This window comes from Ptychodera flava, chromosome 6 (assembly GCF_041260155.1).
Source record: "Ptychodera flava strain L36383 chromosome 6, AS_Pfla_20210202, whole genome shotgun sequence".
Classification (NCBI taxonomy): domain Eukaryota; kingdom Metazoa; phylum Hemichordata; class Enteropneusta; family Ptychoderidae; genus Ptychodera; species Ptychodera flava.
In genome coordinates, this window is record NC_091933.1 from 43282981 (window position 1) to 43297819 (window position 14839).

Consider the following 14839-nt stretch of genomic DNA (forward strand, 5'->3'; position numbering starts at 1 on the left):
TTTCATTTGAACAATCACTTCCGTATTTTCATCTCTCGACGACCCTATGAACACACACGCGTGCTCCGTATTGAACTGGTGCATGTTGTGTGCATGCCGTTATGGTATGGCGATGAGAGGGTTATGAAATGGCTCGATTTCTGTGAGACCTTGACAGGCAATCTGTTTAGGAAAGTCTGTTGGACAAAAATTAATTTTCATCAATGCTTGCGTTTTACTGAGAGCGTTATCACACGAGCTAAACACGCAGTATTTCATTCCTGGACAGGGCGACGTGGTATTACCGGTAACAGTGGGAGTGGTACTTGTGTGCGTGCGTCATGGCGGATCATGGGACTAACAGCCCCAGGGGTCAGGTCGATTAAGCACAGCTGTATAGTCATCAGTATAACGCGATTCGCAACAGCCCATCTCTAACATTATCATGGCAACAGGTAAAGATGATGGAGCACTTCCATCGACGTCAGAGAAGAAATCACTATCTGAGAAGCAGATAAACTTTAAAGCTGTGAAATACATATGGGATGCAGGTGTCAAACTTCGTATGGAGTCAGTTCCCCTGGCAACCGCATGTATGATTTATCATAAATTTTTCAAGAAATGTGACCTCGAACAATATGATCCATACACGATAGCAGCATCAGCTATGTATCTGGCTTCAAAAGTGTGTGAGGAACAAGTTCGTCTGAAGGACATTGTCAAGGTGTGCTACAGGTGAGTATCCCATGATGCACATTATTACATGTTTTGGCAAAATTTATGTTTCCGATATCAACAAAGTCAAAAATCCCTACCAGTGAAGAATACAATTATTTTTCTGCTTTTTCAGTAATTTATCATATACAGTAAAACCTGTCTAAACCGAACCCTACAGACTAAGAAAATTTTTCTATTTGGAGAGGTGTATGTTTATAGAGGTTCTTTTAATGTAGAGTTCTATTGAAAATGGACATGGAAAGGGTTCAGTTTAGACAGGTTTCCAGTGTACACAGGGTTCGGTTTAGATAGGTTACACTGTACTCATGGCAAACCATGATTCAAAATGACTTACAGTGTTGCAGCCAGGATTTTTAAACCTGGGGACACTGTGTCCCTCTACTGTTTGTTGTTTGGGATGTTTACCACATTTTGGGGAAAACGTGTTAGTTGTAAATCCAATTCTGTATCATTCTTGTAACAAATTAGTTTCAAAAAACAAAATTCAAGCTACCGGAAATTATAGTAATTGTAGCAGTATCCATGTACCATACCTGCCGCCCATCAGAGCTCAGTCAGACTACAAGCAAGTTATAATATCAAGTGCTACATTTAATTACTTCTAATCACAGCTCTGAAAATACAAAAATATATGCTTCAAAATAATCATGCAAAACAAAGGCCACTGTCAGTATCAGATATTACTTGTAGCTTACACCCAACACAGTCAACCCATTAGTGTGCTTGAGGTGACCCACAGAACGCGAGAATGCAGGACAAGGGTTCCACTTTGGGGACATTGTTGTAAGGGCCCGTCCTAGCTGTGCAACACCGGGCTTAGATATTGCATTCCACACAAAACTTTTCATAACTTGATTGTTTTAGTCACATTAATGATACCTTAGTCGAAACTCCCAAACATTTGTATTTTTTAGGGCTAGTAGAATATGAATGTAATGAATGGGAAATATATGGAATTAGTAATCTTTGGTGCCATCACTTGGAACCTTACATACCTTCATTTTACTTACCTTGATAGAACTTTACACAAAGATGAACCACCCTCAGAACTTAGCAACACCTACATAGAACTCCGTGAGAGCATTGCTCGTGGTGAACTACTTATTTTGAGAGTTCTGAAGTTCCAGGTAGCATTTACAATGCCACACAATTACCTGCAGCTGTACATGAAGTCCATGAGAGAATGGCTTGATCCTCAGGTGTGGAAGAAAAAGCCTATTTGGAACACAGCATGGGCTTTCTTGAGAGACAGTTACCATAGCGACATATGTCTGCAAACGAAAGCTCAACACATGGCAGTTGCAGTGTTGTATTTTGCGCTGCAATTTCACAACGTTAGGGTTCCTCAAAATGAGACAACAAAGGACAAATGGTGGCAGGTAACAAACTATTATCTAACAGAACTGTGGAACAGACTCGCCAGCATTTTCGTTTAGTGAGGATGTATTTAACAACTGAACATTGCTGGCATTATTACAAGAGAGGTAGCATCAAAGGTTTGATGCGGTCTGGTCCCTTGTCTTTCCGTATACATCTGTCACTATCAGGCCAAGTTAGTTAAAACCAGAATCTTGCATTTGAAGGCCACCGAAAACAGATACTGTAAACTTGATTTTACCAACTTGACCCTAATGACATGCACGCCGAGGTAAAATTCAATGTGGCTCAATTGAGCATTTTATGGACCTTCATGATGGAAAGTGACAGACCAGAAGGAAAAGGGAAATCAGATGTAGAGAGGTGTTCAGTTTTCATATGTTGTGTGGCTTTTGATAACAGAAAGAAAAAGACAAACAAGCTGATCAGATTGAGGTTGGTGATACACTATCCTTTGCCCACTGTACTTAGAAAATATGTTCAATTTCACAGTACATGTACTTAAAACGTTGACAAGCCAGTGGTAATGAAAATGTAACATTTTATTTCAACCAACTTTTTTAATTTAGTAAAACTCAGTATCGTCATGACTATCAGAAAATACAAAAAACTTAAATGTACAAGGTCAATGGACAAACTGTTGATGCACATGCCAGAAACTGTTGTCCACTTTAGGATTAAAGTCATAAGATTATTTGTCATAAACATTGAAAATTCTTGTTTTTCATTGCAGGTATTCTGTGAAGATGTAAATGAAGACGACATTTGCTCAATCAAGGAACATCTCATTAAAGTGTATAACTCATAAATTGAGTCTAACATTTGACCATTTTTAAATATTCTTTTTTGAAATCAGGAAGCAGAGACTGAAACTTCAAGGTGTCTTGAAACACATGAGCAATAAACAGCTTCATTTGGACTCAGCCTTTACAATTCTCATGATGGTATTTATAATAAAATGAATGTTGAGGTGAGCGCTGTTTTCAGGATTCTTCATGTTTTGTTATCATGCAAGTCACTGCAATAGTCCCTTTGCACTGCATTAAAGCAGGCGTGGTCTGAACGATGCAATAGTGTTCTAGAGAATCTTGAGATCCTAGTGTTATGGGACAACATGCTGCTGAACCAAATCACTCGTAATGGTCTTCCCTGCTGTTCACCGCAAGTGCCATGAGACATGAAGCTACCTGAAGCAAATTAAAGACATTGACATCTGGATAAAACTTCATGAGCAGATAAGATTATTTAAGTGTTGTTCATTCAGTCAGATTAAGCCAATAGTCTCAAAGAATCTCTCTTATTGATCATGTTACAGTTAAAGGCCCGACAGCTGTATCATTTAGCATTATTTTTTGTGCTTTTACTTCCAAACTAAAACAAGTTCATGGGAATGTACTCATTGAGAGGTGTTTATACATGTAGAATAAACTGTCCACTGTCACTGCATATGCAATTTTGAGCAAGATAAACAATAAAATGTTTGCCCAAACATAAAATGGCGCCCTCATGCAGAAACAACAGAGTAGTCCAATATAATGCATATAGTGCTGAATGTTTGCCACTGGGACACCATATGCTATGTTTTCTTTGTAATATTACCAATTTTTAAAAATGGCGGGAGATCAAAATAACGATTAAAATTTAAATTTACTTGTCCAATTTTTCAGTGGTAAAGAACTATAACCTTTAAATCTGTAGAATTTAAAGAAAACCAGAGACAATAGAAAGCCTTTTTCAGGTCAACAAATTTCAAGAGTTACAGCTACAGGGGCTTTACATGTAAGTTGCATCTATTAACTATTCTTTGATTAAAATGTCATGTTTCTGCATGACGTATTTGAGTACAGGGATGACCAATTGAACAAAAGGTACATAAGTTTTGACACTGGTGGCGCTGTATCAATACTGGGACTGACCTGAAAATGCACCCCTTGCTACCCAAGTTATTGTGTCCATGGAGGTGAAAAGAAAGACTTTACCTCCATGTTGTGTCCTAGGATGATTCAAGCACAAAATCAAGTAAAGCATTTAAATATAACATTAGCTCCTTGGAACAATTTGAATTTTTGCCCAGGATTCGGAGGGGAATGTTGACAAGGCATGTTTTTTGATGATTTCACACGCTACTGTTTACATTAATGTACTAACATTTACATGAATGGATTGGCAAGGAAGTAAAATTATAATTTTGTGAATTGCATCAAAAGTTCAAAATACATCACAGCATATGTAAAATCATGGCATAGCCAGAGAAAGTGACATAGGAATGACATGACAGTGTGTAACTTAAAATTGGCCACTGTATTTTCATTCATATTTCAAAAATAAATTTGTCTTTTAATTAAAACTTATATATTAATGTTGTTCATAACATAGTAAGCTCAGATTTTGTCTGTTGAAATTGTGGCAGCATATGACTCAGCGTTTTTTTTGTCCAATATTTTTTTTGCAAAAAATCATCCAATTTTCAGGAATTTGGTATTGGGTATATATTGACAAGGAGTTTTTTGTACGGCAACAGTTAAGTTAGGTGAGAAAGAAATGTAAATTTATGCAAATTATCAGATTTTTTGTTTTTTCTTTCACCTGTTGTGAACATTTGAAATGAATACAACTCCACTCTACTCCAAGGTGGCTGGGTCAAATTTTTGTGAAATTTTCGCATTTCATATTTGAAATAATAACAAAGCAGAAATTTTGTTTTGTAATAACAGTGGGAAAATAGAATCATTTCACTTTTGCTGATCATAAATGTTAATCACTTTTTTGAATGCCAGTCTTGATTCCTGCCAGTTAAGAATACAAATAGACAATGAAAAATAATTTTTTTTAAAAAATAAACTCTAACTTCAAATGAGATACTTGGTTAAAAAATAGGATAAAGTTTTGACTTACTTTTTTTATTTATACCACAATTGGGTTGTTTTAGCTCAATGTACACCGCCTTAAAATCTTTTTAGTAAACTATTTACCATCAAACTAAACTTTAAATTTTCTGCTTTTAGAAAGTCTAAAGTATGACAGGATTTTCAGGTCATTGATGAGAAATATTGCCTTGATAAAAATGTGTGTTGGTCAAGTGCAACGCCACCTTATGAACAGCATTATGCATAATATGTCAACATGAGGTGAGATAATAAACAAGTTTATAATCCTCAGTCTGTTTTCAAGAATAATCAGTGTTCATCAATATTGTTTTATCTTTTCTATCAGTCTTGAGTGCAATATTTTGTGTGTCTTTAGCATATTGGTTGATGAATGTGTGTGCATAAGTCTCACCTGTTGAACCCTGAAAGCACATTCCTGCTGGCTATATTTATTGTACAATGTCAGTGCAGTCCATAGCTTGCCAATTCCACTGGTAAAAACATACAAGTGCAAAATGCTGATGTCAGATTGAGAGTATGGAGAAACACTACAGACTGCACATTAATTTGTTTAAAAAGAAAGAGTTCTGCATAAGCCAAAGGTGTAATTCCTCTTTTCGAAAAGTATTAACAACAACTTATATCAGTCATTTCCTGCTCAATTTGAGCCAGTTTGTCCATTTGTTGTTGATTCAAAGATTACCTCAGCAACTTAAATGCTGATAACATGATGCTTGCTTTTCAATCACCCATGATCTCTGATCCACAAATCTGTATCATTTAGTGTGGAGGAGAGGTGACACATGGAGTGGACTGATGTGCAAAGTAAATCATTCGGAGTGTAAATGTTGTTCAGAGTGCGAGAAATAAACTCACCTATGATGCACTCTCAAAATGGCTTCTCCGGTGTCTTCATCAAATTTCAACACGTCCACTTTGATAGCAGCACCAACTTCACCAAACATAGACAACAGTGCCTTGACAATGATTGCCTTGAATAGTAAGCCATCAACTTGAAAACTGCTGTCTTTAAATTCCCTAAAAGTGGTACCAATGTAAGTAGAGTTGTAAATATGTACAATGAAACTGCAAAAAATTGCCTTATTCAAACCAAGCAACCGCACAAGATTCATATTTTTAGCCCAGTTGCTATGACAAAACATTAAATGTACACATACTGCTCTTTTGGTAGGAGGATAGTGATAACCCTGGATATTTTCACCGTGCACTCCCTGTAACACCAGCCATAACTGGTCAGCGACATAAATGTCATCGAGTATTACTGTTCTTAATTTTTCGACTTGTTGACTTTGTGCTACAAATTGTCTTTGAACATGTGCCGTAACATCAACAGGGATTAGAACATGCACTTCCAAAGAACACTCTTTCCTGCAAATTGACTGATAACATCAAAACATGTCCTCTGTCTTCTCTTTGGCTCAGAGCAGTCTTTCAGGGCATGATAAAGGTGGAATAAAATAGGTCATTATTGAAGGAACTGGCATTCATATACCATGTTTTAAACTTAGGCAAAGCACTATGGGAGGTACCATGACTTACATTAGCAATGTCATAAATCACATTCTTGTAATTATAAAAGCCCCTTTATCTATATCTTTTTGCAATTTAAAATAAAAATAATATGGTTTGAAATCAGATACAACTTGTTTAAAAATGCTTACTGTAATGTAACCAAGGAACACTGTTCAACATTGGCAATGAACACAACTTTCGTTTTAACAACTGAATAATTTTTGAGTTGCAACTCAAATGTAGCTACACATAATATGTGTACAGTGTGTGAATTTAACCCTTTCACCACCATGGTTTGTCCCAAATCCATTGTTTTCTATGGTAAAGTTGGACCTGTATACAGAGAACTGGGGTGAAAGGGTCAAACCGGGGAATTTAACTGACCAAATCCTGCACCTTGCAACAATTGGAACACTGACATTTTGAAAGACAATATTGATTAATGACAGGAATCCAAAACATCTCTCTCAATATTTAGGGGCCCTAGCCTACCGGCTTGGCCCCTATTGGTTTTACTGGAGTTCAATATTCTTCTTCTTCCTCATCTTCTTCTTCTACTGTCCTTTTTTTTGTCACTCTTGATCTCAGAAACCGCATGACAGAAACTTCTCAAACTTGCAGTGCTAATAGCTACTAATGGGTTCTCATGCATATTATCCTTAAAATTTTGATTGGTCATGTGACCTGGCGGCCATATTGGATTTTCCGAAAAACTAAAAATGGCTTTCTTGCTGACCTAGAGGTCAAGTCAGTTTGAAAATTTTTATATAGCAAGCATGACCTAAGGTCTTAAGAATTGGCAAATAAAATCGCGTGCGATCACGTGACCTTGGCCGCCATATTGGATTTTTGAAAAATACCATTTTAATCTTTAAAAATCTTCTTCTCCAGAACCAACACATCGATTGAGCTGAAATTTTGCTCATGTCATTCTAAGAGTCATCTCTTTCAAGTTTGCGAACGGCATTTTGATCGGTCACGTGGTTTGGCCGCCATATTGGATTTTGAGAAAATCGTGATTTAGTCTTAAAAATCTTCTTTTCCAGAACCAACACACCGATTCAACTGAAATTTGACATGTAACATCTTAAGTGTGATCTCTTTCAAGTTTGCGAAAGACATTTGGATCGGTCACGTGATTTGGCCGCCATATTGGATTTTCGAAAACTACCAATTTAATCTTCAAAAATCTTCTTCTCCAGAACCAACACACCGATTCCACTCAAATTTCACATGTAACATCTTAAGTGTGATGTCTTTAAAGTTTGTGAAAGGCGTTTTGATCGGTCACGTGGTTTGGCCGACATATTGGATTTTGCAAAAATCGTTAAACATCTTCTTCTCCCGAACCTACACACTGATTCGACTGAAATTTTGCATATACCATCTTAAGTGTGATGTCTTTCAAGTTTGCGAAACCCGTTTTGATCGGTCACGTGGTTTGGCCGCCATATTGGATTTTGTGAAAATCGTCTTTTAATCTTTAAAAATCTATTTCTCTAGAACCAACATACCAATTTGACTGAAATTTTACATGTAGCATGTTAAGTTTGATCTCTTTAAAGTTTGCGAAAGGCGTTTTGATCGGTCACGTGGTTTGGCCGCCATATTGGATTTTGCAAAAATCGTGATTTACTCTTTTAAAATCTTCTTCTCCAGAACCAACACACCGATTCAACTGAAAGTTTGCATATTCCATCGTAAGTGTGATATCTTTCAAGTTTGCGAAAGGCGTTCTGATCGGTCACGTAGTTTGGCCGCCATATTGGATTTTGCGAAAATTGCAATTTACTATTTAAAGCTCTTCTTCTCAAGAACGAACATACCGATTCAATGACATTTTACTCCTATCTGAGCACTTTACTGTTTCTGATAGGCAATTGGATCCGTGAAGAACTTTGGCAGCGATATTTGATTTTGTATAAAACATGCAATTACCAGTGAAACATACCGGTACTGTAACCATAAGATGATGCTCAAAATCCTACTTTTCGAGACTTCAATTTTGCATATAACATTATAAGTGCAAGAACTTTAAACCATATTAGCAGCTTGGGCCCCGCCAAGGCTGCTTGCAGCTTTAATAAAGATGTCTTTTCTTGGGGGAGGAGGCAGTAAATGCAAAATAACACAGCTATTATGAGGCTTTTGAGGGGGGGGAGGGACCAAATGCAAAATAACATAGCTATTATGAGGCTTTTTGGGGAGGGAGCAAATGCAAAATAACAGCTATTATGGGGCTTTGGGGGGAGGAGGGATTAAATGCAAAACGACACAGCTACTATTGGGCTTTTTTGGGGGGGAGGAGGGAGTAAATGCAAAATAACAGCTATTATGGGGCTTTTGGGGGAAGGAGGGAGTAAATGCAAAATAACAGCTATTATGGGGCTTTGGGGGGGGAGGAGGGAGAAAATGTAAAACGACACAGCTATTATAGGGCTTTTTGGGGGAGGAGGGAGTAAATGCAAAAATAACACAGATATTATGAGTTTTTGGGGGGGAAGGAGGGAGTAAATGCAGAATGATACAGCTATTATTATTTACTTTATGATTTATATTTTCACTTTTTTATGCAAGCTAATTTTAACTTACAGAGTTGTTTTCAAGTAGAAGTAGTCTACGGCTCCTTTACTAACAACTCTTTGCATCTTCTTGTGATAGTACACCTCATATGTAATCTGGCAGTACAGATGTTTATGTTGACCTCAAATTCTCAGGTACCATTATCCATGCTATAGAGGTCTCAAGATTCCATTTTTACCATAGAGATACTGGATAAGCAGCTGATCTGTTACAATGAATAAAGACATTACTGAACAAATGAAGAAACAAAGAAAGAATAAATAAGTAGTCATGTTGTTGATGAATATGTTGCACATTGTTTCTGTGGTTACCACATCCTAAACCAGACAGTATATTCATCAAAATGATCATTACAATGACAAAGGAAGGTTAGTTGACAGTTGACGGTTTCATCTGATCTTGATAAAATGTGTACACTCCAAAATGCAGCACACAGGTCTATACTTGAGGTGATATGGAATGTTCCATAGGCTAGATTTTGTAAATTGGGGGGGGGGGGGGGGGTGAGAGTTCCTTAAGACCAAATTGTTTTCTATCTTAGATAGGATATACAACTAAACCCCTCCAAAAGTTGTATTAATACATGCAATAATTACATTTATTGCTTGTTTGTAAATATAGGATTTACATCACATTTGTGGCAATAAAAATGTCATGCAAAAATAAGTTTGAACTTTTCTCCAATAATAAACATAACCAGGTATTTCTTTGTTTATATAAAGTAAAAAATATCATCTGCAAGTTGTCCATTAAAAGATAGTTGTTTTGTTAGTAGAGAAATAAGTACCTGTGGAAACACAGCTATCTGTGGCAGGGTAGCGTGTGTCTATGCGGGTCTTCAAAATGTGAACCCCACCACAGATATCCGTGGCGGGGTTGACCTTTTGATGACCCGCATAGACGCACGCTACCTGGCCACAGATACTAGTAGCTGCACTTCCACAGCTAAGAAATAAACTGATTTTCAGTTGCATCATTTGGAAAATTAATTTTACTGCAAAAGTTCTTTCTTTGGACTTTATATTTCTGACAGACTAATAAAAAGTGTGTTTCATCTTCATGAATGCTGTTGGTGTTACACAGATTGCATTATCTTTCAGTAATTAGGGTTTTTCGAATAGCGTGTCTCCCTTTTCAATTGCTAGATCATGATTGCTTATGCAAAGTTTGGTGAGTAATTTTCTTTTCTCACCTTGTAACTGCGTTAAGTAGGGTTCTAATCTAAAATGATGTTTTATTTTGGTATACATTCTAGTTTACTATTTTCATCAGTGATCAAATTTTTCCAAAAGACCTCATAATTGTTTGTTAAAGTTGTTTTCATTAATCCAGCTATAACTTTTTTGGTGTTTGAGTGATGGAGCTTTATCAAGGAGGAAGTTCAATCCATTTTCTTTAATTAAAACACTTAAATAAACCAGGATCTACTGATAGCATCGTTTACCATTTGATTTGATGAGCCTCTTCCAAGGAAAGTCCGCAATTAAATTGTGATTTCCAGGTTTGAGGGGGCCAAAAAGGAACTCTTGCCGCTGCCGTAAGACGGCCCCTCTACAAAAGCGTCAGATGCCAACCCTTTCAAACACAGGCATTCGACTCATTGCAAGCAAACCGTCACTGGTGCAACCAGTAAGAGTACTGGGTGCATGCGTCGGTGACGGTTTGCTTGCAATTGCATTGAGAAGAATACCTGTAATACATTTATATTTCAGTCGTAACTGTACCGTTGGCTTTATATAGACCCGGTTATCCAGTCTGATGAAGTGCAACTGGGATGTACCAATTCCGTTGGCGTTCTTCCTTTGAACGCCAGAACATCCCCCCTCCACCATTGATTTTGAGTAAAATTGGACCCTACCGTACCCTGGCTTTTTCCACACGTGCAATCGTCCCGGAAATGTGTATTGCTCGTTCTGAGCATGTGCAGTCAATTGACTGTCTGTTCGTCGACAACCCAAAAGCGTACTGACTGTGCAGCGACGTTTGAGGTGACGTACGTACGGAGTGATCGAAACATTGAACTTTCAACAATATTTCACGCGCTTTTCATCGCAGTAAGTGGTAAGTTTGATAGAATGGGCAATAGTGTATTTTACCAATACGGTTATACGATGTATTTTGTATTCTTTAAGGTAAAAAAATCTATATTAAGATTAGAATGAGTTCAGCTGCACAACGTGTTTTGGCGGTGCTGCAATATGTAGTCATCGCGTGTTGGATATCGAACCCTCTTGATATCCACTTCCGCCAGAAAAAAGCACATCGGCTCATTTATGTGATGTTTAGGTTGTGCGTCGGCCTTAAACATGAGCTCTTCTTCCAGTAAAGGAGAAGAAATAGCAATCTTGCCATGTCAACATCTACTGTTGTCAGTGTTGACCCATGACCTCAGAGCAGAGGCGCCGATGCTGGACCGGCGTGGTGGACCCCCGCAGCTGCAAGGGAGGGACACAGCAAGAAGACTGTACCGTTTGTTGTGATCGAAATTAAGTTTTCATTACACCTTGTAAACGGACTGGAAAAGAAAAGAAGAGAGCCCCTTTCTTTTTCGAAAGTGTACAAGACCTATGAGATTGTTAAGTAACAGTTCTTACCGACAGAAATATCCGCATTCGAGGCAGGAGTAGGGCCTCTTTCAGCAAATAGAAATTGTAAATCACATGTGTGGCGTGCCCGAACCAAAGTTATGCGCAATTTAAAGTTTACATGAAATTATTACTTAATAGATTCTCACTCTGTAGTACGTGGCTTTCCTAGCTTCAAACTTGTAGCCCTACTGTACAGTGAAGCGGTCCTAAAAATCATAGACATCTTCACCTTTCGGCGACAAGTTTGCAGCCAGTGGCTTTCTAATAGTAATGCTGATGTCAAACTGAAAGGAATACAGTGTAGATGAACCGTCTAGTTTGTCTTGATATGCTGAACAGTGTCACAGCTTTGCAGTATTTGTCAGTGTGAGAATCAGAGAATGCAAATATTATTTGGTCCACACACACCACACGAAAACCAAGTCGACACACACAGTGCCATTCCGAAACCATTTTATACCAAACCAACCCGTCCCAAGTACCACCTTTTTGCCCCAAGTACCTGGCAGTAGAACCACATTGTATAGCCCTACGAATATGGAGAGAGTGTCCGGCTTTGGGTATGCGGACTCCTTGGAGTTGGGAGGCAGTGTAGCCCAAGCCGGGCACTCGTGCCATTCTCGTAGATCTACACGTCGTACTGATACCACTTCACTCCAAGTAACAGCTCATCATCCCAAAACAGCCGTGAGTCACCATCTTTACATGTAACTTTGACATATACCTGTGTCAAGACATTTGGCTTCTGTGAACTGTTCCCTCCCAAAGAAACTAAATTAGAAACAATAGGGCAAATGTGTGGGTAAAACTGCACGCATATATATAATCGTAGCCCTACGAGTAAGTGTGCTGGTAGAGCTAGTAGTAGCAACAACTCAATTTTTTTCCTGGGAGCATTGTTGGATAATTTTCAGCTTTACTTTACTGGTTGACAATATTTCTTTTTAAGGGGGGGGGGGGGAATGGCAAATTGGGTCTGGGGCAAAGAGGTCTGATACAGAGGATACAAAATACAGTATACGCATATTTACTGGCCATGAGGGCAACAGCATATGTCTGTACCCTGAGGGATGCAGTGTTTCCCCTGGGTTCCAAAATCTTGTAGCAAATTTGGCTAGAAGCCCTAAAAAATTATTCGCCAAACGAGATATTCAATTAGCCAAGCCGATACCACTGATCACAAATGACGTCATTTCTTTCTCATTAATATGCAAAAATAAATATTTGTCTGCATTTTCCGTAAGAATGACGGAAATAAACCCTGTTAGTGCTACTATGGATACTAAAAGTAACACCAATTTATGGTTCAGATTACAAGGTGCCAACATCATCCACGCATACAACATAAAATTTGTCCGAATTTCAAGCGACACTTGTCCAAAGTTTAAGGCGTATGCAACTATACTCGATTCAGTAACAAACCTGAAATCGCTATCGTGCGATACTGTACATATCGCTACAGACATCGGCACCAAACCTGGTTCAGCATACCAGTTTTTTCAAACGAATCAGATATCCATTTAATCGTAGCAGTTCGAAAGTAAAATATCTCAGACTTGAGAAATATGTGCATTTTTTTAGACTTCCAATACATTTGCTTTACGCTTGAAGTTGAAGTTTAGCAAGCGAAGCTCGGACAGCGCACAGCGTATCAATGGCGCTTGGGTCAGGGGTCATCATCAAAGACGTAAGTGTGTATTCACAGCCACTTGAATCATGCCATGGATCGCGGAAATCACGGATCATAAATCCAAATGTTCACGTCTATTATGTAAACAGAACCGTAAAATATCAAATATATACCATTTTGATATGGAGAAACATCTTTTTGTTTAACTGACGATCAAGTTAAATGCTCAAATATCGCGACAAGACTTAGCGTATTTGCACGATGTGAATGCGGAACTTGGCCGACTCAGCGGACGAGCGAGCGCCTTCTCTGAAAGTCTGTATACGATGTCACGTCACAATACACCACGGTCCGTGATACACTGAAAATTGCCGCGAATTTATATTTAAGGAAGCCAATTCACACAAGTTTCTAACGCCAGTAAAGGTATTTTCTTGTTGGCAGCAATACACCAGGAACATTTTCGCTATTCAAGTGTGCCTTACTCGCTCTACGTTCTAAAAAATGCCATGCGTATGCATGCCACTACCTTCCTTTCCAAATTCACGGTCGACTTTCCTACATTGATCATAATCTTTCTTTCCATTTCATAGCTTTACTTGCGCGTAGAATGTGTGTTGTAGGGGTGGTTCCCCCCATATTGGTGGAGCAGCCAAAGTCAAAAAGGAAAGTTTGCCGTTTTTGCTTAGTTTCACAGTCACTACGATCCTTCAGTGTTGACGATGACATCGCTGTCACTGCACGGAGTTATCACACATTGCGCGTAGTCAAACCCAAAACCTCGCAACATTTTAGTCAACTGGTCATGATATATACATGCGGTACTATTGATTTGTAAGTTATTTCGTTACAATTTATTCATACTGTATGTTTTACAAATAGGATCTCCTGACGCATAAGGTCGGGGATGTAGAGAGATAAAGCATGACGTCTCAAGTTGAATGCAGGACATCGATGTGCGCGCGGACAGACAAAGTGATGACGTCATAGTGAAATTTTCGATTCGCAAGTTTGGCTAACTTTTGCCAAAATCTTCTCGCCAAACGCTACTTTTTTCTCGCATTTGCGATTTGGCGAGCGGGCAGCGGAAACACTGGGGATGTGAGCCACCCCTAAAAACAGATTGTTTCCTGAGGCTGAAGGCTGAGGGAAACGATCTGTTTTTGGGGGTGACTCACAGGCCTGAGGGGTAAAAGACATGCTTTTGCCCTCATGGCCAGTCAATATGTGTTTTGTAACACACCTCATCTGCAGTCATGCATAAGAATGTACCACACACAAAACTTGTCTCATAATATGTAGGAGTGGTTCGGCAAGAAAAAGTTTTTCTGTACAGCGTCGTCACCATACGTCTGCAAAACGTTGAATATACCTTTGATTATCGCTTTCCTCTATTTCCAGTCCTCGTTAGAAACCAGAGCATTCAGTTCTTCTTCAGAAAGTAGGATAAACAGAGAAATTTCAAGACGATCTTTTCGCTTGGCCGCAGACAACATCTTTGTTTACATTCCAGATTGCACATATACAAATGTCGGTTTTGAAGT

General features: G+C 38.5%; 3 protein-coding genes across 5 annotated transcripts in view; 2 read left to right on the forward strand and 1 right to left on the reverse strand.

Moving 5' to 3' along the window:
- Positions 1–16: 16 nt before the first annotated feature.
- Positions 17–3031, forward strand: LOC139135877 (cyclin-Q-like). Its single transcript, XM_070703642.1, has 3 exons — positions 17–714; positions 1736–2096; positions 2828–3031. Exons 1-3 carry the CDS (start codon positions 425–427, stop codon positions 2900–2902), a joined length of 726 nt encoding a protein of 241 aa, XP_070559743.1. The 5' UTR covers positions 17–424; the 3' UTR covers positions 2903–3031.
- On the reverse strand, positions 2619–11011 carry LOC139135878 (ribonuclease P protein subunit p14-like). 2 transcript variants are annotated; one of them, XM_070703643.1, is made up of 5 exons: positions 10941–11011; positions 9087–9282; positions 5838–5999; positions 5374–5452; positions 2619–3281 (listed from the first exon to the last, which is right to left on the reverse strand). In XM_070703643.1, the coding sequence occupies exons 2-5, from the start codon at positions 9140–9142 to the stop codon at positions 3225–3227; spliced, it is 354 nt and encodes a 117-aa protein (XP_070559744.1). In that variant the 5' UTR covers positions 9143–9282; positions 10941–11011; the 3' UTR covers positions 2619–3224. The 2 variants fall into 2 exon arrangements, with proteins under 2 accessions (XP_070559744.1, XP_070559745.1); XM_070703644.1 differs by having other exon boundaries at positions 10802–10976.
- LOC139135875 (splicing factor 45-like) overlaps positions 11001–14839 on the forward strand; it is a 17441-nt gene continuing 13602 nt past the window's right edge. The window contains exon 1 of one of the 2 annotated variants that reach the window (XM_070703637.1): positions 11001–11138. The gene's annotated coding sequence lies outside the window, so the exon portion shown is untranslated. The remainder of the gene's footprint in view (positions 11139–14839) is intronic. The other variant, XM_070703638.1, reaches the window with a different exon arrangement.